This window comes from Alligator sinensis, unplaced genomic scaffold (assembly GCF_000455745.1).
Source record: "Alligator sinensis unplaced genomic scaffold, ASM45574v1 scaffold1575_1, whole genome shotgun sequence".
Taxonomy (NCBI): Eukaryota; Metazoa; Chordata; order Crocodylia; family Alligatoridae; genus Alligator; species Alligator sinensis.
Window position 1 is genome coordinate 216,364 of NW_005843253.1, and position 24,984 is coordinate 241,347.

The 24,984-nt window shown below is 59.8% G+C and overlaps 4 protein-coding genes and 1 pseudogene across 6 annotated transcripts; all 5 read right to left on the reverse strand.

Annotated features, from left to right (window-relative positions):
• Positions 1-4,330, reverse strand: part of LOC102385738 — an 11,545-nt pseudogene extending 7,215 nt beyond the window's left edge.
• LOC102369013 (guanylate-binding protein 1-like) lies at positions 1,938-10,298 on the reverse strand. Its single transcript, XM_025194594.1, is given in 11 exon segments — positions 1,938-4,398; positions 4,912-5,014; positions 5,284-5,496; positions 6,543-6,785; positions 7,125-7,318; positions 7,421-7,530; positions 7,767-7,825; positions 7,828-7,893; positions 8,186-8,485; positions 8,701-8,994; positions 9,285-10,298. Coding segments are annotated over 7 exon segments (909 nt in total). The 5' UTR covers positions 8,379-8,485; positions 8,701-8,994; positions 9,285-10,298; the 3' UTR covers positions 1,938-4,398; positions 4,912-5,014; positions 5,284-5,452.
• On the reverse strand, positions 8,922-15,102 carry LOC102369269 (guanylate-binding protein 2). The gene is made up of 5 exons (XM_025194587.1): positions 13,767-15,102; positions 11,216-11,590; positions 10,967-11,112; positions 9,530-9,709; positions 8,922-8,994 (listed from the first exon to the last, which is right to left on the reverse strand). The coding sequence occupies exons 1-5, from the start codon at positions 13,803-13,805 to the stop codon at positions 8,922-8,924; spliced, it is 813 nt and encodes a 270-aa protein (XP_025050372.1). The 5' UTR covers positions 13,806-15,102.
• Positions 15,103-15,287: 185 nt separating this feature from the next.
• Positions 15,288-19,907, reverse strand: LOC102385888 (guanylate-binding protein 1-like). Its single transcript, XM_006038105.3, has 11 exons — positions 19,381-19,907; positions 18,856-19,086; positions 18,589-18,716; positions 18,244-18,353; positions 17,909-18,111; positions 17,523-17,765; positions 16,835-17,115; positions 16,525-16,737; positions 16,222-16,324; positions 15,919-16,112; positions 15,288-15,848 (listed from the first exon to the last, which is right to left on the reverse strand). Exons 1-11 carry the CDS (start codon positions 19,406-19,408, stop codon positions 15,633-15,635), a joined length of 1,950 nt encoding a protein of 649 aa, XP_006038167.1. The 5' UTR covers positions 19,409-19,907; the 3' UTR covers positions 15,288-15,632.
• A 144-nt stretch (positions 19,908-20,051) lies between these two features.
• LOC102369523 (guanylate-binding protein 1-like) lies at positions 20,052-24,977 on the reverse strand. Of its 3 annotated transcripts, none has more exons than XM_025194590.1 (17): positions 24,874-24,977; positions 24,578-24,690; positions 24,290-24,483; positions 23,934-24,152; positions 23,710-23,810; positions 23,531-23,629; positions 23,172-23,451; positions 22,932-23,059; positions 22,624-22,714; positions 22,268-22,480; positions 21,933-22,175; positions 21,356-21,636; positions 21,064-21,276; positions 20,813-20,915; positions 20,667-20,742; positions 20,499-20,616; positions 20,052-20,396 (listed from the first exon to the last, which is right to left on the reverse strand). In XM_025194590.1, exons 1-17 carry the CDS (start codon positions 24,952-24,954, stop codon positions 20,277-20,279), a joined length of 2,673 nt encoding a protein of 890 aa, XP_025050375.1. In that variant the 5' UTR covers positions 24,955-24,977; the 3' UTR covers positions 20,052-20,276. The 3 variants fall into 3 exon arrangements, with proteins under 3 accessions (XP_025050375.1, XP_025050374.1, XP_014382500.1); XM_025194589.1 differs by having other exon boundaries at positions 21,064-21,270; positions 22,268-22,470; positions 22,605-22,714; XM_014527014.2 differs by having other exon boundaries at positions 20,053-20,396; positions 22,268-22,470; positions 22,605-22,714.
• Positions 24,978-24,984: the final 7 nt, after the last annotated feature.

Consider the following 24,984-nt stretch of genomic DNA (forward strand, 5'->3'; position numbering starts at 1 on the left):
CTCTTGATCTCTCCCTACTGCAGCGCTAACACCTTGACTCACTGTTCCTAGAAGACTGTTTCCTTTTGTCTAGCTGGAGACAGCAGGCGTCTCATGCTTCTAATGCCGGAAAAGTCTGTTCCAGTGAGTACGTGAAGAAATGCAGGGGGCTTTGCCTTTCTGTTTGCAAAGAGGTTTTTCTTCCCTGAGAAACTGCTCAAACTCCGAAAATGCTAGTAATCACTGTGGTCACTCCAGTGCACCTCTACACACCTTCCCTCCTCATTGCCATCAATCACTGAGTCCAGCAGGGATATTATTAGTATGAATGAAATAGCCCCCAGAGCGTGTCAGGTGCTGCAATACACACATTAACACACAGACCCTGCCACAGGTTTTTTTTCACACTGGGGGAGGAAGAGGGAGGAGGAAGACCATCTTGCCACAGCTTTCTCTGTTATGCCGCCCGCATGGCTACGTTTATCTCTATGCCTTTTAAATCCTCGATCAGCCTTGCCTGCATCTCCCCCACACATCCTGTCTTCCTCCGTTTCTAGGCCCCTGTATTCTTGTGCCCTTCCCCTCTGTGGCAAAGTGGGAACTCCCTGACCAGCCATAGTGCTGGTTTCCCCACCTGTCTCTGGGCATACCGCCCACCTGTCTCGTCTGCCATGCCTTGTTGTAATTAATCATGTTAATTAAGGCGGCAGGCTGACCATTTCTTGCCCCGATGCCAGGGGGTGCTATCTGCAGCTCTGTTCCTCCCCTACACCGCAGCCCAAGCCTCGCAGATGGCATCCAGATGACAATGCTCCCAGCTTACAGCTGGATCAAGCTTAGCCCTTGTTGTCAGGCCTCAAACGTACACACATTCATACCGCCCTCCTCTCACTAGGGCCTCTCACACTCCACCCCCCCTCAGGGTCTCTTTTATGCCTCAACAACTTGTACTGCCTTTTTCCCTCTTGGAGCAGGCCCCTTAGGCCATAAGCTTTAGCTAGTTCACACCTTAGGTGGCAGACATACCGTCTTTTGGGCCTCTCCCGCAACCCTCACCAGGGTAGTGGCCAGCCAATTACCTGACTGGATCTAAGCTTGCCCTGGCCCCTTCCGGGGCAACTCTATATGCTCATACATACTGGGCTCCCAGCCCTCTGGTTTTCCCCTCACTGGGGCTCCTCATCTCTGCCCCCTCACTGGGGCTACAGGGCTTCCCTCCCCAGTGGGGCTCAGGTGGCCATAGCCATGCCTGGCCCATTCTGGGCCTTGCACCCTCCCTGGGCTCAGGTGGCTCCAGCCATGCCTGGCCCCCAACTACCTCCAATGATAAATGACCCACCCAAAGGTGAGGGCTGGGGTTAAGGCGCCCCAACCTGCCTTTCACCAGAATGGTAACTGGCCTGGTATTTCCTGGGGGCTCCCACTCCACCGAGCCCCACCAGACCACCCACTCCTGGCAGGGTGCAGTGTTAGGTCATGCCCAGGACTAGGAGCCTCCAAACCATCCCCTACAGCTCCTGCCCTTCCCTCCAGGACATTGTATGCAGACTTGCAGCCAGGTGATGTTTCTGCCTCACCTGCCAGCAGCGAACTACCCCATTTATATAGGCAGCCCAGAGTCTAAAATGGCTGCTGCAATCACGCACCTGCTGGCTGCTTGGCTCTGCTCTTAAAGTGGCAGCACCCACAGTGCCCTGCCACACACCTCCCCCCTCAATATAGTTCCTGGGGGAGGTTTCCCCTGCTGCTCCACCAAAGCAGGCTCCCCTCAGAGCCTGTGAAAGCCCTCGAGTGGTGAACACCCCCAAAGGTGCTCCGCCACACCCTCCCCATTGCTCATGCTTCCCACCCAATTGCAGATCTGATCCCCAAAAATAGAGCAGTAAATAGTGGTTGGGGGGGGTGGAACTTGTAACTGGGAAAAAAAGAAACCAATCTGCTCGTGGACAGTCAAAGTATTCATGATTTTCTTGTCAACTGAAATGTACAAGTTATGAGGAGTCCGGCGGATGGATTAGGTTTAGCACAACGTCTGTCCTCAGAAAAGTCTCTCTTGATGGATATCATCTCGGCAATTATATTTCTGCCTGCAGCTCCCCATTTGTGGCAAAGTTTGCAGTGAACCAGTTCTAGCAGATGCACCTCCGCTGCCTCCATGCTAGATGGGGAAGTTGATAGCCAAGATAAGGTAAGGGATAAGTGGTAGCTGCTTGTGGCAGCTCAATCAGATAATACGAAGCTTGTGCTCTATGAAATAGCAATCAGTATAAATATGCCAGGTCATGACTCTGATGCCTGAAGCTGGCACTCAAAAATACAAAGTGCGGCTGCCTAGGACCAGTTGTGGCCGTTAGACTCCTCTTGAGTGCAGCTCTTAGCACAGGTGATGCTGGTAAGTGGTGGGACAAGAGGAAAGTGCAGGGCATTCGCAGGTGGCCAACCCCTTGCCGGAGCGTGCCTGCCTTTTGGTATTCGGTTAGCAACCCTGCCAGATCCTCAGCTGCTCCTGGGTTTCCAGAAAGCAGCAGAGGCCAGAGGCACTGATTTCCACCTGCACGTGGCAGGTCTGCAGATTCTCAGGCAGCCCCAGGCCTCTGTCATCTCACATAACCTCTGACGTTACACCCGAAACCCACTCAAACTTCAGGTGTCCATCTCACTGTGAGCAGGTGAGAACCCAAGCCCTGAGGATGGGACTTCCTACCTGCTTCCCCTGGCTTTTCTGGGAGAACAGCTGGGGGGTGGCAGTGGAGCCCCAAAATGGTTGTGATGAGGATTTGCCATTGATTAGTACTTCTTCATCAGACTCTCTCTCCACTTTTGGATATGCCTTTAAAGGTGATCACGGGCCTATTTTATAATGGAGACACCTTGGGGCTTAAACACCCGGACAGAGAGTGCAGCTTCGCAGAGCTTCTCTCACTGTTTTCAACCACAGTTAAATGGTCTGGTGCTTTGGAAAGCGTCCCCTCCGCCTCCCCCTATCTTCCTAAGGAGCATAAATCCCTTCAGAAACCCCAGTCCTGCCATTTGAAATATGATCACAGGCCGAGCATGCTTCTTGTGCCTCTCCTCTGGTGTCACACGCTTCCCAGAAGTCAGGCCCCTGCAGCAAATTGCACAATAGTCCAAGGTCCCCAGTCCTCCTGCGCACCGCTGGAGGCAGCTGCTTCCCATGCCCTGTCTACCACTCTGACACAAGCAGGGCACATCGAGGGGTCAGGGTTTATCGCTGGCTGAGCTAAGGCAAAGTCTAAAGTTCTACCTTGTGTCCTCAGCCCCTAGGCAGCAATGGTCAGGCCTGCAACACCGAGCAAACAGCGTTCTCCAGCTGGAGGGCACGCTGAGGATGTCTGGACAGGATAACGTGGCTGAAGAGAGGGGCTTAGTCTTGCACCTGGAGCAGACTTGTGGGGAGTGTGGGACATGTGTAAGAAGCACTGCACGTGACTCAGTTTACCCGATGGCTGGGAGAGGAGGGTGCCAGCGGTATGCTTCCACAGGCAGAGAACAGAGAAAAATTGTCCTGCCCCCTGGTCATCCCAGCACTGGGGCTGGAGGATACCAGCTGCGACTGCCTTATTGATAGCAAACACTGGGATGCAGGTGCTCTGGGCTGCAATACAAGGCTGTTTAATGGCTCTGAGTGAAACAAGATGCAGGCCATGTGCAGCATGTGGGGTACAGGGGCTGAAGCAGATGCTGACATGCACGTCACTGAATGCTGGCAGGTGCTGCTTCAGGTGCCACAGGTCCACACAGCTCCTCCTCACAGCCACTGAGGCAGGTCCACAGAGAGAAACCAGAGGTCCCCCTCAGCCAAACCCACCAGATCCCACTGCCCTCCCAGAGCCAGAATCTAGGGATCTTGCATCACTGGGCCAGTATTTCACAGCTCGTGGATCACGCCTTCCTGAAGCTCGCATGGCTAAGCAGAAGCTTTAAGCTGCAGGCAGGGGTTGTTCCCGGAAGCGCCAGCAGGCAGGAAGCCGGCCTTTTCCAGCAGAGGCACAGCTACTTGTGTTTTGGCTGGGCCGTCTGCCGGAATTTAGTGAGACTTGCGATGCCATTGATGGCTCTCAGGCCTTCCCCAATGGTGGTGAAGATACCTGAGAGCAGACCTGTCACATCTATGGACTTCATCCCTTTCTTCAATCTCCTCCTGCATCAGCTCCGCTTGCTTAGTAAAGCCCTTACTCAGTATTGCCTCTTGCTCCTTCAGCTTGCACTCCAAGACCTGTGCGGCCTCCTTCCTAGCTCTCTCTGCCTCGTCCTTCATCTTGGCTTTCAGCTGTTTCAGGTTCTCCTCATAGCTGCGCTCTTGGTCTTTCATCAGCATCCTCTTGGTCATCCATCTGCATCCTCTTCTCCTCCGTTGCCTTCATCTGCTGCTCCACACCCCGGCTTTCTGCTTCTCATCTGGATAAAAGTAGTGGAGGGAGAGGAAATGCAGTCCCACTCCCTGCTCTGGAAAGAGGTGACCCAAGGGACCTGGCCCCTTCTACTCAAACAATTTAAGTGATTGGGTCCCCAGATCCCAATGAAAGTTGGACTTTGGTGGCTTTTGGGAACTTCAGCCATGGTCCAGGCTGGGAGTAGAGGTTATATCTAGGTCAGTTCAGTCCATGGCCCCACAGGGCTGACCGACTGTAACACATTCAGGTGTTTTTCACCTGCTCGCTTAAATAACCACATTGGAAATGAGCATCTGAGTGAGGTCAGGTGCTTCTCCATATCTTGTGCTGGTAGTGACCCAGGTCACGCTGCATCTAGGGATGCGTGTTAGAGGGGACACACAAAAGCCCTGGACTGGTGGGAGAGCCAGGAGCCTCCAACATGGGCCACAGATGGAGGTGTGAAAGACACCTTTGTGTTGCTCTCAACCCACCAAAGGAAAGAGCAACCCACCAGAGGATGGCTCACGGGACGTACCCGCAACGTGCTTCTCTGCCTCGGTCAGCTTGGTGTCCACCTTCAGCACTGCCGCCGCCTCTGGCTGCATCTTGGCCAGGAACTGATCCAGGACCTCCTCTGCCTGGAGCAAGAAACCAGCAATCCTTGGTTATTCATGAGCTCTCACTAATATACTAGTTAGACTTCACTTCGTGCCACTTCAAACCATTCTCTGCGTGCTGTGACAGGACAGGGAATCTGACTCGGCCACGGGGCCGTACGTGGCAAATCAGCTGGGATTCAACAAGCCAGAGTAAATTCCAGCTTCCTCCTCCAGGAGCTGTGTTAGCTCCTAAAACAAACCAGCCCCAGTGTGGAGCAGAACAGAGGGAGCTGGTCGCAGACACCCACCTTGACTCCTTCGCTGGGTTTTCCCCAGTAACCCTCCACCACCTGGCTCAGGTCTGCCTCGTAGACCCCGTAACCACCAGGTTGTGAGTAAACTCCATCACTGAGGTTCTTCTTCATGGGGGCTGAGAGCTCCTCCAGCAGGGCCAGGCAGGTCTCCTTGGAAACATCTTCATTTTGAGCCAGGATGTTTCCATGCTGTTCGGCTATCCCGACCTGCACAACAAAAGGCTAGGGTTGGGCTTCTGTCCCCTCTGGACTCCTCTGCTGCAGGAATGGACCTGTACACATTTCTGTGGCAAACTGGAAGAAGGGCACACCGAATGGTCACTGGCTAACTGGGCGGGTGGGCTGGCCTGGAGGGACTGTGGATCCAGTGAGCCACTGACAAGATAAAGGCTGTTGGCCTGAGCTCTTAAGGATGCAGCAGTTTCTGTCCTACATCTGTGCTCAGCGAGGCCTCAAGACACCATCCCCCAGCAAATGAAGACTAGCTGTAGTCTCCAAGGCTGGACTCTGTACAGACAGGCTATGGGAGTGCAGACCCACACCAAAATGCCCCACCTACTACAAGCTGCTTCTGGTATTGCTGCTCGCTGTCCCTGAAGGAGTGCTCCATGAAAAGCTTCAGGGCTCCCTCTTCACACTTCCCATGAGCCTCCAACAACTTGTCCAGCTCCACTGGCAACTGCAGCTTCCTCATCTCAGCCACATAATGAGCCAGGGCTGCCTTGATGGCAGCCTCGTTCTCTATGGCAGCCAAGGCAATGACGGTATTGTCAATGCAGGGCACCTTCCCACTGCGGATGGGCTTCACGTAGTTTTGGACTAAGGAGCTGAACACTGGGAGTAGGAGGAGGAGTAAAGATCTTTCAGGGAGCGATACCACCCCATGAAAAGCGGTTAGGATCTGGTGGGAGATTTCTAGGCCTCCTTGTAGTCACAGATGGCAAAACGCTCTGCAAGTGAGAGGGAGTCTCCTCCATCCTGTTCCTACAGGACAGAGACCAGGGAAGCTGCACCTAAATCAGAGTAGCCCAGAGACCACCAGACTCAAAGCTCAAGGACAGAGCAGCCGAGAGCTTGAAGACTGGTTGCCCCTGGGGATCTCTCTGCAGAGTGGCTGTGGAGCCCCCCCCCGCACCTTCCACAACCAGCTCAAACCAATCCTCCCCTTGGAGGATGCGCCACAGCCCAGACAGCAAAACAGCATGCATGGACATTGATGTCTTTCTGTAAGAGCGGCCGTGTGGTAGATGTACTTCGCCCATTGACACAGTGCCCTCCTTTGACTGTCTTGGCCTTGGCTTCTTGGAAGACGTAGTTGCAGAAGTGGCGGGGCTGTACCAGGAACTGTGGGTCCAGGGTGCTCTCAGGCAGCAACTCAAGTTGACTGATATCCTTTGCGGGGACTGTCTGGACAAAGACAAAGCACTTGCAGGTTGGGAAGAAGCTGCAGAGGCACTGGTGTGGCAGGTTGTACTCCATCACCCTCTTGCTGTTGCCTGTGGGTCCAGAGAGAAGCAGAGTTACTGAAAGTCTGGTGGTACCTGCTGAGGGTTGTTAGCACAGCCCTTTAGACATGCCAGTCACAGGGCGTCACAAACTGGCGCCTGGGCACAGCTCACACCAAGGTCTGGCTCGATGCTAACAGAGTTCAGTTTTGGAAACAGCCAATGAAGTTTCATAGGTGCTGAGGTTGTCAGAACAGCTCTGCTCACACCAGTCTCTCGACCTTTCCACATCTTCCCCTTCCCTGTATCCATCTCTGACCAACGATGGCAGGTGAACAGGGCCCAGGGGACCCACCCTACAGAGTTACCCATCAGCCGCCTCCCTCTTACCGGGCTTCAGGGCGAGCGCATTCTCCAAGTACTGATCCTCTGTCACCGGCTGCCCGTTGATTATCAGCTGCAGGGTGAATTCCTGCACAGCCCAGATGAAGCCAGGAAAGAAGCGGATGAACTCTGTGTCATCACCCTCACCATCCCCTTCCTGGGCCTTGACCTTGATGTGGTCCATCAGCTCGGACATGAAGCTGGTCGGCAGGTGCAGCTAAGGAGTCTAACGCAACTGATAGGGACAGGCTGGGGGGCCCAGCTCCACACCCCTGCAAAGCTCCCCTGCATGGAAAGGATACTGGAGCTGCTCCATGGCATACTGGTCGATGGTGCCTTTGCTGTTGTAGACCAACAGGCTGTTGAGAAGCACGGCCAGTGCGAAGATCCAGCAATCATTCTTTGTGTTACCCTGGGGAGGGAGGATAAGGCACCAGGGGTGGCTCAGCCAAGTGGAGGGATGGCAAAAGTCACCAATGGTTTTGTCTGCTGAGGACAAGACAGGTTGGAGAACTCCCCCTCCCCCCCAGCACCAACCCCTGGCATGCCAGTGGGGCTCTAGCACATGCCGTTCCACCCCACCAAAGTGCTGGGAGGAGCAGAGTCACCCAAGGACACCGCAAGACCTTGTCCAGCTCTCTCGCCCACCTTCTCCACGTCGCCCAGCCCCTCCGTATCCAGCAGCACCAGGACAAGGTCACACCGGCGGGGTGGGGCATGCACCACATCCAGATGCCCTTGGTGTGCGACTGCACCGTGGAGCCCAGGGAGAAGCCTGCAGGCAGAGGGATGCAGGAGTTGCACACACAGAGCAGTAAACCCGGGAGTCCTGGCTCCCCCACACCCGGCTCTAACTCGCTACCCCCCACTCTCCTTCCTGGACTGGGGACACAACCCAGGTGTCCAGAGTGTCAGTCCTCTCTGCCCTGAGCACTAGATTCAAGCCCTTCCCAGAGGTGTGGACACAAACCCACAGGACAGCTGGGAGTGGATGAAGGATGTACCAGGGGACCGGACATCTCCCTGGGGGGCTGTTGGGACAGGAGACCACGTAGCCGCCATCTTACCTGTCCTCTTTCCGGCCAGCTGGTTCATGAGGTAGGACTTGCCAGTGCGGTACAGCCCGGCGATGGTCACCACCACCACGGGCTGGGTGATGCCACGTAGGCTCTCCAGGGCATTCAGGTTCGCCGTTAGCTCCCCGCCGGTGTCATTCCCCACCGAGCACAGGGGCTGCTCCATGGGTATGTTCGAGGCCATTGCCGAAAGCTGGATGACAGCAAAGCTACTGTCCTGCGCAGGTCCCACAGGCCTGTCCAGAGCACCGGGTCCCTCAGTCAGTCCCCAAAATCCTCGGGGCACCCCTCCTTTATGAAATGAATGGAAGTGGATCGAGCAGATGGGGCTGGGAGCCAGGACTCCTGGGTCCTACCCTGGCTCCGAGAGGAGAGGGGCTGGGAGCCAGGAGTCCTCTTTGCTTTTAACCAGGCCGCGGCAGGGCAGGTTTGTGCCCCCCAGGACAGGACCCCCATACCTGCCACCAGGGTCAAGGCTGAGGGCTTGGATGGGGAGAGTCACTCACTGGTGTCCGAAGCCCGTGCTGCAGCACAGTGCTCAGTGTTGCTGCCTCCAGGAGGCAGGACTCCAGCTCGCAAAAGTGCAAGGGAAAGAAGCAGAGGGCGATTTGGCCTCCCTCACACGGGACCCCTCCTGGCCTCCCTTCCTGGCCTGGCAAGCTCTGCCTTGGGCTGAGACCTGTCCCCCGAGCTTGAGCTCCAGGCTCATCCCGTCTCAGTCAGCGTCTCAGGGCAGGCAGGTCAGAGGGGGCTGGAAGGCAGCCAGGAGGCACAAGGTGCAGGGCGTGCTACTGCCCTTCCTGTAAAGCAGCCAATTTTGGGAAATCAGCAGAGCTCAGCCTGCATTAAGTGTGCATGCATCAGCCTGGGGCAGGGCGGGCCAGGAAACTGCAGGAGCACGAGCGTGTTCTGGCACAGGGACCTTGTACAAGCAGCCCTCGGGCGTGGGGGGATGGGGCCAGGCAGGTGCTCAGCATCATGTGGGACTAATGCAATTCGGCAAAGTGGCGCTGTCACAGCTGTGGCCAAAGCTCAGCCCCTGCCACCCACACTTGGTGTCACTTCACACAGTGTCTCTGCCCCCATGCACCTTCCACCTCCTTCTCCGCCTCCTCAGTGCACAGGATGGCCTGGCCGGGAAGTCCTGTGTCTCCTCCAGCCGAGGCAGGTCCTGCCCGCGGGCCGGCTGCTTGAACACGAAGCACTTGCTGGTGGGGAAGAAGCAGTGTACCGCCGCGGGCCCCCCAGCCACCAGTGAGAGGGGAGAGGTGACTGCTCCAGGGGCGCGGCAGGCCCCAGAAAACAGCCTCCCTGCCCCAGGCCAGCCCTACGTACCTTGGGAGGATACCTTCACCCCGGTGCAGCCTCCCCTGGCACCCACCTGGCCTCAGCCTCAGCCTCAGCACGTGCTCCAGGTACTCGTCTGCCGTGATGTCCCGCCCGTCCAGCTGCAACTGCAGTGTGAAGTCCCGCACGGCCCACACGAAGGCCAGGAAGAAGTGCATGAACTTGGCCCTGGCCAGCCCCAGGCACTGCCTTGGCCTGGATGTGCTCCGTCAGCTCCTAAGGAAACATGGACACTGGTGTCCCTGAGATGGGTATGGGCCCCATGGCCCAGGGACCCACCACCTCCCCCGAGCTGGCAGCAGCAGTGGGTTATTAACCAGTCCCGGGGCCAAGGATACTGCAGCTGGTCAGGGCACTGGTCAGTGATGCCCAGGCTGCTGTAGACCAGGGTGCTGGAGAGCAGCATCGCCAATGTGAAGATTCACATGTCATTTCTGGCATCGCCCTGTGGGACGGTTCCCAGCTTCCACCTGCCCAGCGCTGCTCCAGGAGGCCAGGAGTACGAGCCGCACCGTGGGGAAACTGAGGCACGGGGAGGGACTCTGCACATCTCAGCTGACTGAGGCTGGAACCCAGGTGTCCTGCGCTCCGGCCCTCACAGGAGCGAGAACCTGGAGATGGAGGAGCCAGCCCCAACCTGCCTTGCCCACCTGGCATCTGACACCTCTGGCCAGCCCCTTAAGCACTCTGCCCTTTCCCAGCATGCTTTGCCAGACCCCAGACCACACTGCCAGCTGGCCCCAGGGCCCGTTACTTTGCCCTGTGCCCTGTGTCCGGCTGGCCGGTGCTGCCAGAGCCAGGAGGGCAGTCTTGGATGGAAAACAAGGCAAAAGCCAGAGCCAATGCGAAGCCCAGGTTGGGTGGGGCTCCAAGGGGGGGGTGAGGGAATCTCACACACACACGCACACACACGTGCACACACATGGGCAGGGTTGTCACAGCCATCCACAACACGAGTCGCGTGGTCTCATACATGCCTCGCTACATTCAGCTATTGCCGGCAGTGTGGCTGGTTCTACGCCTGAACATGCAGGTTTCACACACACATGCAGTTGTCGCACGGCTGCTGCCACTTTGGCGTGTTGACAACACACATGTGCAGACATGTGACACGTGGAGGCCCAGTTCAGCTCGTTCCATACATGCCATCACCCCAGCTCTCGCACGCACACCCACTCAGGCGCACCAACGCCCACAACACGTCTTAAGATGCTCACACCAATGCCCACCCTGTCCTGCCACCCACACAGAGGGTCTCACACGCAACCTCCCATACCTGTGTGTCACACACATGCATATGCCTGTGTTACACACATCCCCAAGGCCACCCACCCGCCAGAGCCCCAGCCCCACAGACATTGCCCACAGGACCCCTCCCCACAGTGCCCCCAGCAGTCCCCAGGCCCCCCACAAGGCAAAGGAGACTGGGGCATCTGCAGAGCATTCTTTATTGCAGCAGGGCAGCGGGATCCCGACAGCAGCACAGCCCCGCTCTGTCTCCGCAGGCCCCGGATCTTGTTCTGCAGCAGCTCGACCTGGTGCTGGAAGCCCTGCTGCATCAGCAACTGCTGCTGTTGGGTGGGGGCAGAGTCAGCCAGACCCGGGCATCTGGGAACCCAGCTCCCCGAGCCAGGAGAGAACCCAGGCATCCGGGCTTCACCCAGCCCCCAGTACCCGCAGCTTGTGGTCCAGCACCTGCCAGTGCTCGTCCAGCAGCTGCTGGTGCTCGGCCTCGAGCTGAGCCTTCAGATGCCGCATGTGCTCCTCATGGCTGTGCTCAGCCTCCTGCCGCTCTGCTTGGCCACCTCCTGTGCTGCCCGCTACGCTGCCGCCTCGCACTCCGCTGCCTCCGCCCGTGCCCGCTGCTCTGGGGGGCACCGGGTGCTGTGTCAGGGCCAGGCTGGGGTGTGGAGCGGGTGGGGCGGGGGTGCCAGGTGCGGTTTCACTTGAAAGCTCCTTGTCGCGCTCGCTGAGGCTATGATCCGCCTGCAGGATGGTGTTGGCCACGGCATCCTGGGACTGCAGGAACTTCTTCAGGACGCTCACCGCCTGCACGGCATGGCCCATGGTGAGCCACAGCTGTGCCCAGCCCCAACCACCTGTTACGTCTCAGCTCTGTGTTCTTGGGGCACAGGATGCAGTCTGTCTGACTCACAAAGGACTCCCCCCCCCCCCCCCCACGCCTGAACGAAACTGATTAAGATGCAGTGAGAGACGCACCTAAAACCCTCCCGATCAGGGTGACAAGAGTGAACAACTGCCCTAGTCTCATTTGCATCCGAGATGGAACCAGATGACCATTCATTTACATGAGAGATGGAGAACAGAAAGCCTGAAGCAGAGACTGCAGTGAATTCTGGGACCAGAGAAGCAGGAGAGCGCAGCATGATGGGGAATCTGTGCTTCCAATGTTAATCAACCCATGTTCACACACACCCAGCTCAGCATTTATCAGACCAGTTCTATTCTGGATTTACAAAGGTCTTCCCCCCCAACACACACACACACCTCTAAGTTTAATAGGCATCTCGGGCCGTACATTCCCCCGTCCCACTATGGGAGGCCTATTTAAACTTGATTGACTAAAACTCGGTTGCCGGGTTAGGGAATGCTGAGGCAAGAGACCGAGTCAGAGGGGGTATGGCAACATTTGAACAATGGTTTAGGGTTCATCACAGCATCCAGCCTGCTGGAGCCCTAATCCCAGGTGTTGTCATATCTTTCCCGAGACGACTGGTGGGAGTCCTCTCCACAAAAGGTTATGAGCACCCCAATAATTGCTTTAAGTCTGTTAAAAGACTATAGTAAGATCTGGAAAAGTCATGCTAAGCTGAGGCTTGTGCACAACAAGTAAAAATCCAAAATCCTGATGCTGCAAGCTATCTATTGTTCCTGAAGAAACCATGAGATATCCCATCAGTATATCTGCCACCCATAGGAATCTCAAGCTGGCTCCCAAGTATTTGGGTTACTCCCTAATCTTAAGTGTTTCCTGATTATCAATCAGTTTCCTGAGATGGTCCAAACCAGATAACCCCTTGTCAATAGAAAAGACAATGATTTACACTACTGAGGGTGCTACGGAGCAGCTGAACTGAGGGTATAAAAATCTGTAAGTGTGTGTGCTGCAAGAAGAAAAGAGAAGAAGAAGAAGCAGGAGGAAAGAAGGAGAAGAAGAAAACCCCTGTGCTGACACCATCCCCTGTCGTTCTTGGGACGCTGGAAGAACAGATCATCTCTCCCTTCAAGGACTGTGCTACAGACTGTGCCTGTCAGCTTTGCAGCCTGAGTACCGTGGACTAGGTGAGATCCCAGCGTTCTCTGTCTTCTTTCTAGGCATAAACTTCTGAACCTGAACTGTATCAGTTAAGCTTGAGCTAAGTTTCCCCAAATACTTAGTGAAACCAGGGTAGTATTGTCATTGTTGGTGTTTGTTTTTCTTTTGCATGTCTATTACTACTAGTACTATTATATATTTCATATGCTTAGCAATAAATAACTTTTATAGTCAAACTGGTAGTAATTGGGTATATTTTTCCTTCTCTGCTTCTCTTTCCTCCCGTGCTCTGCAGCAACGCTTCTTTTACCTATGCTAAAGATCCCTGTGAAGCCCAAATTATTGTGGGGTCTGCTCATCAAGAGGCCAAAGATTGGGACGTGCTGAGTTTGAAACACATAAGGGGATCAGCTTGTACAGGCTGATTGACCCAGTTTGACTCAGACGTGCCCTTATGAACTGAATGCTGGCCCATGAGGGTGTCAGCTGGACACCCAGCCGGATTCAGAGGGATTCTGTTTACCTGTGTGCTTGTGTCTGACTGCATTTTATTGTTGCTCTTATGAACTGATTCTTGGCATATGAGGGTGTCAGCCTGTCCATGCTGATCAGCCCGGCCAGGTCAGGCGTGTCACGTTAATTGGGTGAGGGCTTGCAGAAGGGAGAGATACAGCGCCGTATAGAAACACCAGTACACAAGCAGCACATTGACAGAATTACCAAGACCCTAGAAACGTATCCCTTAAATGAGCACACCCCAAAATAACGGGCAAATCTGGTAACACACCACGCCAGGGATGTCACCAGCCCCAGGAAGGTACGCACAGAGCCAGAGCTGGAGACAACCTAGGTGTCCGGGCCCCCAGCTCCCAACCCCCTCCCAGGGCTGGACAGAATCCAGATGTCCAGGCCCCCAGCCTGCTCCAGCCATCCCTCTGCTGTAGTCACCATGAGCCCCTTGCTTGGTATCTTCCAGTACTGCCCCATGACCTGCTGGCACTCATCCAGGTAGCCACAGGACACTGCATACGTGCTGCTGTGGATGTGGGCATCCAGGTCCCTGGACAGCTCCTGCAGCGCAGCCTGGCACCGGTCCCAGGACTCCTGCTTATTGGCGATGCACTCAGCTCCATGTCCAGCGGGTCCTGCAGGGACACAGTAGGTTGGAGCTGGTGGAGCTGCACTCCCACCCCCACCCAGGATGCAACCCAAACTCGGGCTGCCCCGCACAGGACCTTGAGGTGGACCTTGTCACAGAAGGTGTGTGCCATGAACACCTGCAAGGCCTCACACTTGGCCTCTGCATGCAGCGCCAGCAGCTCCAGCAGTGCCTCTGTGGGCAGTGCTGACCGTGGCCTCAGCACCGCCATGCACCAGGCCAGGGCCTCTTCCACCACTGCTGAATTCTCCACCTGCGCCAGGGCCAGCACGGCGCTTTCCAAGTGGGGTATTGCTCCGCTGTGGATAGTGTCTACGTAGGTCACTACCAGGTCCCCCAGCACTGAGGACAGCACGGCTCAGAGGCGGGTTCCCGGACCCCCTCCAGGATGGATGCGGGGCTGGTACCAGGGCCTCTGCCCTCCACATGTGTGCACCCAAGTTGGCAGAGACATCCTGGAGTTACCCCTTTGCCCCGGGACAGTTGCAGCCACACAGAAGAGCTGTCCTGGGAGAATCTGCTCCGCTCTGGTGCTGCTTCCCTTCTTCCCTGGGCTGCATGCGCTCAACCTGGTCTGCTCATGATGCCACCCTGAACCCCCCAGGGTTTCCAGGGCCTCTCAACCCACTCACCCAGCACTGGGCACAGACCCGCCACTGTCCCCAGGGCACTCATGCTTTCCTGTTAGAAGGTGGCCGCCTGGCAAAGCCTTGGTCTGAGCTGTGCCTCAGATGTGTGTGCAGAAGTGGGCCGCCTGCTCACAGAAGCCAGGCTCCAGCTGGTCGTCGTGCAGCTCCTCCAGCCGGTGCAGGTTGCACCAAAGCATGGGAAGCAGGACACCAAACGCTGGAGCCAGAGGGGTTCTGGGGGGTAGAGCTAGGCACTGGGAGCTCGACACCTGGATTCGCACCCAACCCCCAGATCCATGCCCTGCGGCTCCCCTTGCTCGGAGCTGCCCTTCTGTGGGCCTGCGGGAACAGGAAGGGGCTGGAACTGGCAGCCAGTGTCTCCAAACAGGATCCTGGCAGTGGGGCCCTGGGGCTGAGACTGAGCCAAGCACGGTACAGTGAGCAGGCCGGGGGAGGTGGGGGCCGCGCCACCGCCCTTCCTGCCAAGCAGCTGATTCCAGGAAACCAGCAGGGTTCACAAGGCAATACATGTGCACGCATCAGCCCAGGGCAGGGCAAGCTGGGGGACTGTATGTACTCGCACGGGGACCCCAAGCAACTGACCCTCACCCTGCGCAGGGCTGAGGCTCTGGGCATCTCATTCCTCAGCTGTTCCCAGCAGGTGCTCAGCATCACACAGGACCAGCAGGATTCAGTAAAGGGTTTATTGGAAGTATTGCTGTTGCACTTATTGGAAGCAATGCTGTTGCAGCTGGTGCCAAGCTCAGCCCCCTCCACCCACACGTGTCCCGGGGCAGACACTGCCCTGTGGGTGTGGAGCAGGGGGCCGAGGCTTGGCTTGGGGCAGACTCTCGTCTGGGCTCCCCATTCCCCCTACACTCATTCCCCATTCCTGGGGTCCCGGAGGAACCCCTTTGCCCCAGGCCCATCTAGCCTGGCATCCTGCCCCCTCCCACACCCCAGCCTGCACAGTGGCAGCAGGGACGAAGCAGCCCCCATGCCAGGCAGTATGACTCCCCGCTGCCCTTATAAGAACCGCCCGAGGAGCTGGGTGCCCCAGCCCATGATCTTGCCCATAAAGCATGGGAACATGAGGGAGGCCACATCACCCAGCAGGGCCAGCGCAGCACTGATCCAGGATGGCTGGCTTACGGCAGCGCTCTCCTCCCTCAGCTGGCGCAGCTCTTCCCCCATGCGGGCTGACTCCTTCCGGAAGCCCTCACACAGCAGCGCCTCCTGCTCCTGCAGGGACATGCATGTCAGCCCCCATCCAGCCCTGGGGCACTGCGTGGATGCCCTCCTGCCCTCGTACCTGCAGCTTCTGTGCCACCGTCCGGTCCAGCTCCTCCAGCAGTGCCTTCTGCTCCCGCTGCAGTGTCTCCTCCAGCTGCCGCACGTGCTCCTCATGGCTGCGCCTCTGCTCCTCCAGCTTCTGCTGCACCTCAGCCTGCTCCTGCTGCAGCAGCTTCTGCTCCCGCTCCATGGCATCTGCCCGGATGCGCTGCGCTGGGGGTGGTGTGGAGGCTGCATTATTGCACCTGCTGCCCCTGGCATTGCATCCCATCCAGTCCCTGCCCCTTGGCATTGTCTTATGCAGTGCCTCTGCCCCATGCACCTTCCACCTCCTTCTCTGTCTCCGTCAGGGCCTTGTCAGCATGCAGGATGGCCTGGGCCATCGGCTCCCTGGAGGTGAGGAAGTCCTGCAGGGCTGCGTCAGCCTGGGCGAGGGGCAACAGGCCGGGGCGTTATCCAGTGAGTGTTGGGCAGGCCAGGGGCCTTCCCCTTTGGATCCAGCCACTGCCCAAGTGTCCGCCCACCTGCTCACATCATTCCCAGGCACGAGGGCAGTGGGTACCCAGGACAGGTTTGGGATCCCTGGGAAGGCCCTGGCAAAACAGGGGGCTCAGCTGGGTCCTACCTTTATCCCCTTGCCTGGCATCTGCCGGTAGCGCTCCACCATCTCCTGCCGGTCACCAAGGAAGCGCTGATAGCCACCAGGCACCACATAAAACCCGTCCCGGATGCAGGCATCCAGGTCCCGTGAAACCTCTGCGAGTGCAGCCTGGCAGTGCTCCAAGGATGCCCGCTCGTTGCGCTGGCAGAGTTCCTCCTTCCGCTCCTCCAGCCGGCACTGTGGGATAGACGGACGTGCGGGACAGGCGTGAGGGGCATGTCCCAGCAGCGGGGCTGGGCCAGGGTAGTGATGCCCCCGGGGCCACGAGACATACCATGAGCTCGCTCTGGAACTGGCGCGTGTCGTCCTTGAAGGTGCGTGCCATGAATACCCGCAAGGCCTCGCGCTCAGCCTGCGCGTGCAGCGCCAGCAGCTCCGACAGCGTCTCTGTGGGCAGCGCCAGCTCCGGCCCCAGTGCCGCCGAGTAGCGGGCCATGGCTGCCTCCACTGCTGCCGAGTTCTCCACCTGCGCCAGGGCTAGCATGGCACTCTCCAGGCAGGGCACCGCCCCGCTGCGGATGGCGTCCACGTAGGTCACCACCAGGTCCCCCAGCACTGTGGGTGGCACGGCTCAGAGGCGGCTTCCCAGACCTCATCCAGGATGGACACTGGGGCCAGTATCGGGGCCTCTGCCCTCCCTGCGTGGCCACCAGAGTTGGCAGAGACGTCCCAGAGGAAGCTCTTTGCCCCAGGACTGCCACGGCCACACGGCAGAGCTGTCCCGGGGGAGTCAGCCCCACCCTGGTACTGCTTCCTGGGGCAGGGGGACTCCACAGGGTCGGGTCCCTTCCTGTCTGCCCTGGGCCATGTGCATGCAGCCTTGCCCAGGCTCATAATGTCTCCCCGAGTCCCCCAGTGCTTTCTGGGGCCGTTTGTCCACCCGCTCCCCCTGTGCTGGGCACAGCCCTCCCACAGCTTGCCCAGGCTGGGCCGGGCTGACCCCATCCCGCAAAGACACTCACGCTTCCCTGTCACTACGTGGCCGCCTGGCAGGGCCTTGGTCTGCGCCGTGGCCCAGATGTGTGCGCAGAAGCGGGCCACCTGCTCGCGGAAGCCAGGGTCCAGCTGGTCATCGTGCAGCTCCTCCAGCCGGTGCAGGTACTCCCTGTGGGCTGGCTGCTCAAACACGAAGCACTTGCGAGTGGGGAAGAAGCGGCGCAGGCATTGCCGTGGCAGGTTGTAGGTCTGGGCCACCTGGCCACTTCCTGGGGTGACACGTCAGCAAGAGGGGAGACATGGCTGCTCTGGGGCTGCGGCAGACCCCAGAAAACAGCTCCCCTGCCCCAGGCCAGCCCTAGGTATCAGGGGAGGATGTTTTCACCCCAGTGCAGCCTCCCCCGGCACCCACCTGGCTTCAGCCTCAGCGCGTGCTCCAGGTACTCGTCCGCCGTGATGTCCCGCCCGTCCAGCCGCAGCTGCAGTGTGAAGTCCCGCACGGCCCACACGAAGGCTGGGAAGAAGCGCACAAACTGGGCTCCGTCCTCCCCTGCCGCTGGGCTGGCCCCAGGCGCCGCCTTGGCCTGGATGTGCTCCGTCAGCTCCGTCACGTAGCTGGGGCCGGCTAAGGAAGCACGGACACCGGCATCCCTGAAATGGAGATAAGCCCACGGCCCATGGACCTGCCACTTCTCCCCCAGCTGGCAGCACCAGCAGGTTGTTACCCAGCCCTGGGGTCAAGGATACTGCAGCTGCTCCATGGCACACTGATCGATCATGCCCAGGCTGTTGTAGACCAGGGTGCTGGAGAGCAGCACGGCCAGAGCGAAGATCCACGTGTCATTCTTGGCATCGCCCTGTGGGACCCACCCACGAACCCTGTCAAATCTGTGCTGGGGAAAACTGAGGCAGCCCCAAATCCCCAGCACCCGGAGCCCTGTGAGCCTCCGCCTAGGGGGCTCCCTGGAGAGAGACCCTAGGTGACACCTCAGGCCCCGTGCTACTGCTCCTTCATAGCCGCCCCTTCCCAGCATCCCTTACCAGACCCCAGACCATGCTTGCAGCAGCCCCACTGGGCTCTGCCCCACTCACCTTCTCCACATCGCCCAGCCCCTCGGTGTCCAGCAGCACCAGCGTGTGGCCGGGCCGGCGCGGGTGGGGCACGCACCACATCCAGATGCCTTTGGTGTGTGACTGGATGGTGGAGCCCAGGGAGAAGCCTGCAGGAGAGTGGCGCTGGGGCTGTCGACAGCAACAGGACCCAGGCATCCGGAGCCCCCAGCTCCACCCTGCTGCAACCCCCAGCCCCCAACTCCCCTCCCCAGGCTGGGTGTGCAACCCAGGTGTCCGGGCACTCACCTGTCCTTCTGCTGGCTAGCTGGTTCATGAGATAGGACTTGCCGGTGCGGTACAGCCCCACGATGGCCACCACCACCACAGGCTGGCTCCCGGCCTGCAGCTGCGCCAGCGCCTCCCGGTTCACCTGCAGCCCCCCTGCAGGGCTGTTCTCGATCAGGCAGATGGGGGCTGGCATGGGGGTCTGCAACGCCATCGCTGTGGGGTGGGCGGCCTGCGGAAGGGCTACTGGAGCTGGGCAGGGGTGAGAAGGGAAGTGTCAGGCTCTGGGGTGCAGCCGTGAGGGTTTGGGGGCCAGGCTGAGGGTCACAGGGGCTCAAGGGGTCAGAGGTACAGGAAAGGGCTCGAGGGATGTCCAGATTAAGAAGCCCAGGGGATTAGGACTCAGCCCCCACCCCATCTCCCGGACTAGCCCTGCCTGCGCCAGGACTGGGATCCGCCAGTTTACAGGTGCTTGTACCCCAGGCACCGGAGCAGATGTGGGCGTCCGGCTCTTACTTGCCCCTGGGGCACAGATGCGTGGGCTACCTGTCTCGTTACTGTGCTGTGCATCCATGCCTCTGCCCGGCAGCCCGGCAGCACTGCAAGAGCCAGGATGGACGCCTCAGTTGGAAAGCGAAAGCAAAAGCTGGAGCCAGGGCGGGTCAGAGGGAATCTGGCACATGCGCGCGCGCACACACATACACACACACACACACACCACACACACACACGGGCAGGGTTATGTCACAAGCATCCGCAACCCAGCTCGCATGGTCTCACACATGCCCTGCTATGTGCAGCTGTCACCCACAGTGTGGCTTGTCCCTCGCCTGAACATGGCTTTACACACTCACGCACAGTTGTCACACGACTGCTGCTACTTTGGCGTGTTGACAACACACCCGTGCAGGCATGTGACACGTGATGGTCCAGTTCAGCTCATCTCATACATGCCATCACCCCAGCTCTCGCATGAGTGCCCACACAGGTGCACCAACACCAGCACATCCCAGACGCTTACGCCAACGTGCCCACCCTGACCTGCCACCCACGCAAGGGGTCTCACATGCCTGCCCCCATATCTGTGTCACATGCAAGTCCCCAAGGCTGCCCACCCTGCAGAGCCCCAGTCCCACAGACATCGCCTCGAGGATCCCCTCCCCACAGTGCCCCCGGCTGTCCCCAGTGCCCCCCACAAGGCAGAGGAGACTGGGGCATTTCCAAAGCATTCTTTATTGCAGCAGGACAAAGGGACCCTAACAGTGGCACGGGGCCCCACTGAATCCAGCCCCCCCAGGCCTCTGGGCCCTCCAGGGGCAGAGGGAGCAACTCCAGGGGCAGAGGGAGCGAGTCCAGGGGCAGAGGGAGCGAGTCCAGCCGGGGTGTGCCCCCCTCTCCTGGGAGGGGCAGCGGGTCCAAAACATGTGCGCCTGGGCAGCCCCTCAGAAGAGCACGCAGGTTTGGCGTCGGGACTGGCTTATCTGCCTCTGCAGGCCCCGGATCTCAGCCCGCAGCTGCTCAGCCTGGTGCTGGAAGCCTTGGTGCAACAGCCGTTCCTGCTCCTGGGTGGGGGCAGAGAGTCAGCGGGACTCAGGCATCTGGGTGCCCAGCTCTCTGAGCTGGGAGAAAACCCAGGCGTCTGGGCACTACCCAGCCCCTGGTACCTTCAGCTTGTGGTCCAGCGCCTGCTGGTGCTCAGCCAGCAGCTGCTGGCGCTCAGTCTCCAGCCGGGCCTCCAGCTGCTGCACGTGCTCAGCCTGGCTGCGCTTGGCCTCCTGCCGCCTCTGCTCTGCCCCCTCCTGTGAGCCTGGCTGCGCTTGGCCTCCTGCCGCCTCTGCTCGGCCGCCTCCTGTGCCATCCGCCGTGCCGCCGCCTCGTGCTCCGCCGCCTCTGTCCGCGCCTGCTGCCCTGGGGGGCACCATGTGCTGTGTCAGAGCGGGTGGGGGGTGTGACCTGGGGTGCTGGGGTGGGGTCTCACCTGCAAGCTCCTTGTCGTGCTCACTGAGGCTCTGGTCTGCCTCCCGGATGGTGTCAGCCACAGCATCCTGGGACCGCAGGAACTCCTGCAGGGCGCTCACGGCCTGCACGGCACAGTCCATGGTGAACCACTGCCACGGCCGCACCCAGCCCCCAACCACTGCACCAGGGATGTCACCTGTCCTGGGAGGGCATGGACAGAACTGGAGTGAGCCCAAACATCCGGGACCCCAGGCCCCTGACCACACTCACCATGAGCCCCTTGCGTGACACCTCCTGGTACTGCTCCACCACTCGCTGACGCTCATCCAGGTAGCGCTGGTAGCCACCAGGCACTGCGTAGGTGCCACTGCCAATGTGGGCTTCCAGGTCCCCGGAGAGCTCCAGCAGCACAGCTTGGCACCGGTCATGGGATGCCTGCTTGTTGGCGGCGCACAGCTTGCTCAGCTCCACATCCAGCTGCTCCTGCAGGGACATGGCTGTTGGAGCTGTACTCCCCCCCAACCCAGCAAAGAGCCAAACTGGGGCTGGACCCACACACTACCTTGAGGCTGCGCTGGAAGAGATGATCCTCGTCCTTGAAGGCGCGCGCCATGAACACCTCCAGGGCATCGTGCTCAGCCTGTGCATGTAGCGCTAGCAGCTCCGACAACGTCTCTGTGGGCAGCACTGACCATGGCCCAAGTGCTGTCCGGTACCGGGCCATGGCCTCCTCCACTGCCACTGAGTTCTCCACCTGCGCCAGGGCCAGCACAGCATTCTCCAGGCAGGGCACCGCCCCACTGCAGATGGCATCCACATAGGTCACCACCAGGTCCCCCAGCACTGTGGAGGGCATGGCTCAGAGGTGGGTCCCCAGACTTTCTCCAGGACATCAGAGACATCCCGGAGGAACCCCTTTGCCCCAAAACTGGTCCAGGCACATGGGAGAGCTGTCCCAGAGGAGTCTGCTCCACCCTGGCTCTGCTTCCTGTCTGCCCTGGGCTACATGTGCTCAGCCCCATCTGCTCACAATGCCTCCCCGAGCTCCTTGGGGTTTCTAGGGCCTCTCCTTGAACCGCTCCCCCAGCATTGGGCACAGACATCCCTGCTGCTTCCAGCACTGCCCGCAGGGTACTCACACTTTCCTGTCACTACATGGCCACCCGGCAAGGCCTTGGTCTGTGCCGTGGCCCAGATGTATGCGCAGAAGTGGGCTGCCTGCTTGCGGAAGCCAGGGTCCAGCTGGTCATCGTGCAGCTCCTCCAGCCGGTGCAGGTACTCCCCGTGGGCTGGCTGCTCAAACACAAAGCACTTGCGAGTGGGGAAGAAGTGGTGCAGGCATAGCCGTGGCAGGTTGTAGGTCTGGGCGCACTGGTCATCACCTGGGGGCGAGGTGAGAAGAGGCGCCAGCTGAAGACATGGACAGCTCTGGGGTCCCCAGGCCTCACTCCTGCACCACGGCCTTAGGCCGCACCTGGCTTCAGCCTCAGCGCGTGCTCCAGGTACTCGTCTGCCGTGATGTCCCGCCCGTCCAGCCGCAGCTGCAGTGTGAAGTCCCGCACGGCCCACACGAAGGCTGGGAAGAAGCGCACAAAGTCGGCCCCGTCCCCCGCTGCTGCCAGGCCAGCCCCAGACGCTGCCTTGGCCTGGATGTGCTCCGTCAGCTCCGTCACATAGCTGGGGCCAGCTAAGGAAATGTGGATGCTAGCACCCCTGAAATGGAGACAAACCCCCACAACCCGTAGACCCACCACATCCCCCCCAGCTGGCAGCAGCAGCAAGTTATTAACCAGTCCTGTGGCCAAAGATACTGCAGCCGGTCCATGGCACCTTGGTCAATGACGCCCAGGCTGTTGTAGACCAGGGTGCTGGAGAGCAGGACGGCCAATGTGAAGATCCACGTGTCGTTCTTGGCGTTGCCCTGTGGGACCCACCCACGAGCACCGTCTGACCTGGGCTGGGGGAAACTGAGGCAGCCCCGAATCCCCAGAGCCCAGGATCCCGTGAGCCTCCGCCCAGGGGAGGGAAACCCCATGTAACACCCCAGCCCTTGCACTATTCGTAGTCACCCCCTCCCAGCATGCTTTGCTAGACCCCAAACCACGCTCCTGGCAACCCTGGGGCCGCGTCCCGCTCACCTTCTCCACATCACCCAGCCCTTCCGTATCCAGCAGCACCAGTGTGTGGCCGGGCCGGCGCGGGTGGGGCACGCACCACATCCAGATGCCTTTGGTGTGTGACTGGATGGTGGAGCCCAGGGAGAAACCTGCAGGAGAGCGGTGCTGGGCTGTCAACAGCAACAGGACCCAGGTTTCCAGGCTCACAGCCCACGTTTCCCTCCCAGAGCAGGGAGAGAACCCAGGCGTCCGGGCACTCGCCTGTCCTCTTGCCGGCCAGCTGGTTCATGAGATAGGACTTGCCAGTGCGGTATAGCCCAGCGATGGCCACCACCACCACGGGCTGGCTCCTGGCCTGCAGCTGCGCCAGTGCCTCCCGGTTCACCTGCAGCCCTTGGCTCGGCACATTCTCCACCAGGCAGATGGGCCCCGTAGCAGAGGTGGCCTGGGCTGGGTCCCACAGTGACGCCTGGGCACTGTCTCCCCTGGTGCCATCCCTGTCAGGGGCTGAAGATGCCTGCAGGACCACAACAGCCTCCACCTGTGGGGAGAGGGGTGGGCTGAGCTCTGGGTCCCCCCTGCCCTCAGCCCCTGTCCTGGGGCTGACACCTCTCCTCTACCTTGGGCTTGGGCCTGAGAGGCTGCGCAGCACTGGCTGCTCCTCTGCTCTCCAGGACTGGTCCCAAGGGGCTGGGGGTCCTGCAGCCTTCAACCTCATGCTGGGGAGGAAGGAGAGAGACATAGTCACTGGCTGCACCCCCCTGCCCACCAGCAGTGCCCCTCCCAGCCCTGCCTGTACCGGCATTGTCGCCTCCAGCAGCTCTTTGCACACTTCCTGCAACAGGATGGTCTCATCCCGGCCCAGCAGCTCCACGATGCGCTCCAGCAACCCAGCCAGGACTGGGGGGGAGGGTGGGGTGGGCATGGGGTCAGGTACCTGTCTGCCCCTGACCCTTGCCAACCCTCTGACCACATTAGGGGCCACCTGGACACCTGAGCTCATCCCCTCACCCCTGCACTTACACGTCCCGTCTATGAGGTGTTTCCCCAGGGTAGTCTTGGGCTCGCAGCTCAGGACGTACTGCTGGAAGTGCTCCAGCTGCCCCTGGAAGGTGGGGTGCAGTGGGCCGAGGGGGGCAGGTGGCATCCCCCACTCCCCGTCCAGGCCGGGGGGGCAGAAGCGGAAGAGTTTGCGGCAGGAGAAGGTGCTCTGGATGCAGCGAGTCGGGGAGTGGTCTGCACCTGTGGGGAAACAGGGCCCGGCCCCAGAGTACCTTGTGGTCAGCTGGAACTGGGCTGGGTGTCAGGGCTGGTATCACAGGGTCCCTGAGATGCAGCTGGCTCTGGGGTGGGCGTTACCACTAGCCTCCCCAGCCCACCTGGTGTAGCGCTGACAGTGGAGTCCAGGTTATGCTGCTCCTCTTCCAGCTCCCAGTCGAGCTGGGGGTCGGGCACCACATCCCGCAGGCACCACACGAAAGTGGGCAGGATGGTGCTTAGCAGCACACTGTTGTCCCAGGGCTCGCAGCACTCGGGCAGAACACGCACCCGCTGTGACAGCTCCCGCACGTAGCTGTGGCACCAGTGAAGGAAAAGTGAAGCATGGGCAGGGTGGGGGGCAAGGAATGGGCAGGGGCCCTGGCGGCGCGAGGGCATGCAGAGGATACGTGAGGCGCTCAAGCTGGGTCTGGGGGTCACCGTCACCACGGCTGTTGTAGACGAAGACGCTGCTGAGCAGCACGTTCAGCACGAAGAGCCGGGAAAAGGCATCCTCGTCGTCCTGCGCGCAGCTGCACGTCAGCCGCGCCCCCCAGCGAACCCAGGCATCCGGGCTCCCAGCCCCCTGCTCTCACCCCGCAGCTCTCCCAGAGCTGGGGGGGACCCAGCATCTGGGCTCCCAGCTCCCCCTCCTCTCACTCCACAGCCCGCACTGCCCTCCCAGTGCCCTCTCCTGCCCAGGCACCTGCTCGTGGTCGGGGAAGCCCTCGGTGTCCAGCAGCACCAGGCTGTGCCGGGCCCGGGCAGGGTGAGGCAGGCACCGCATCCAGATTCCGCGCTGGGGCCCAGAGCCTGG

Coding starts and splice junctions, on each gene's coding strand:
- LOC102369269 (XM_025194587.1), bottom strand. CDS start 13,805: ATGGGGCAGTACTGGAAGATACCAAGCAAGGGGCTCATG. Junction 11,113..11,215: donor TGCTGGACCACAAGCTGCGG/GTACTGGGGGCT, acceptor CCCACCCAACAG/CAGCAGTTGCTGATGCAGCA. Junction 8,995..9,529: donor GGTGAAGGTATCCTCCCAAG/GTACGTAGGGCT, acceptor GCTGCTTTACAG/GAAGGGCAGTAGCACGCCCT.
- LOC102385888 (XM_006038105.3), bottom strand. CDS start 19,408: ATGGATGCACAGCACAGTAACGAGACAG. Junction 19,087..19,380: donor ACAGCACAGTAACGAGACAG/GTAGCCCACGCA, acceptor ACCCCTGCCCAG/CTCCAGTAGCCCTTCCGCAG. Junction 17,116..17,522: donor CCACGTAGTGACAGGGAAGC/GTGAGTGTCTTT, acceptor TGCCACCCACAG/TGCTGGGGGACCTGGTGGTG.
- LOC102369523 (XM_014527014.2), bottom strand. CDS start 24,954: ATGCGGTGCCTGCCTCACCCTGCCCGGGCCCGGCACAGCCTGGTGCTG. Junction 23,630..23,709: donor TGCTGGAGGCGACAATGCCG/GTACAGGCAGGG, acceptor CTTCCTCCCCAG/CATGAGGTTGAAGGCTGCAG. Junction 22,176..22,267: donor CGCGCTGAGGCTGAAGCCAG/GTGCGGCCTAAG, acceptor CCTCGCCCCCAG/GTGATGACCAGTGCGCCCAG.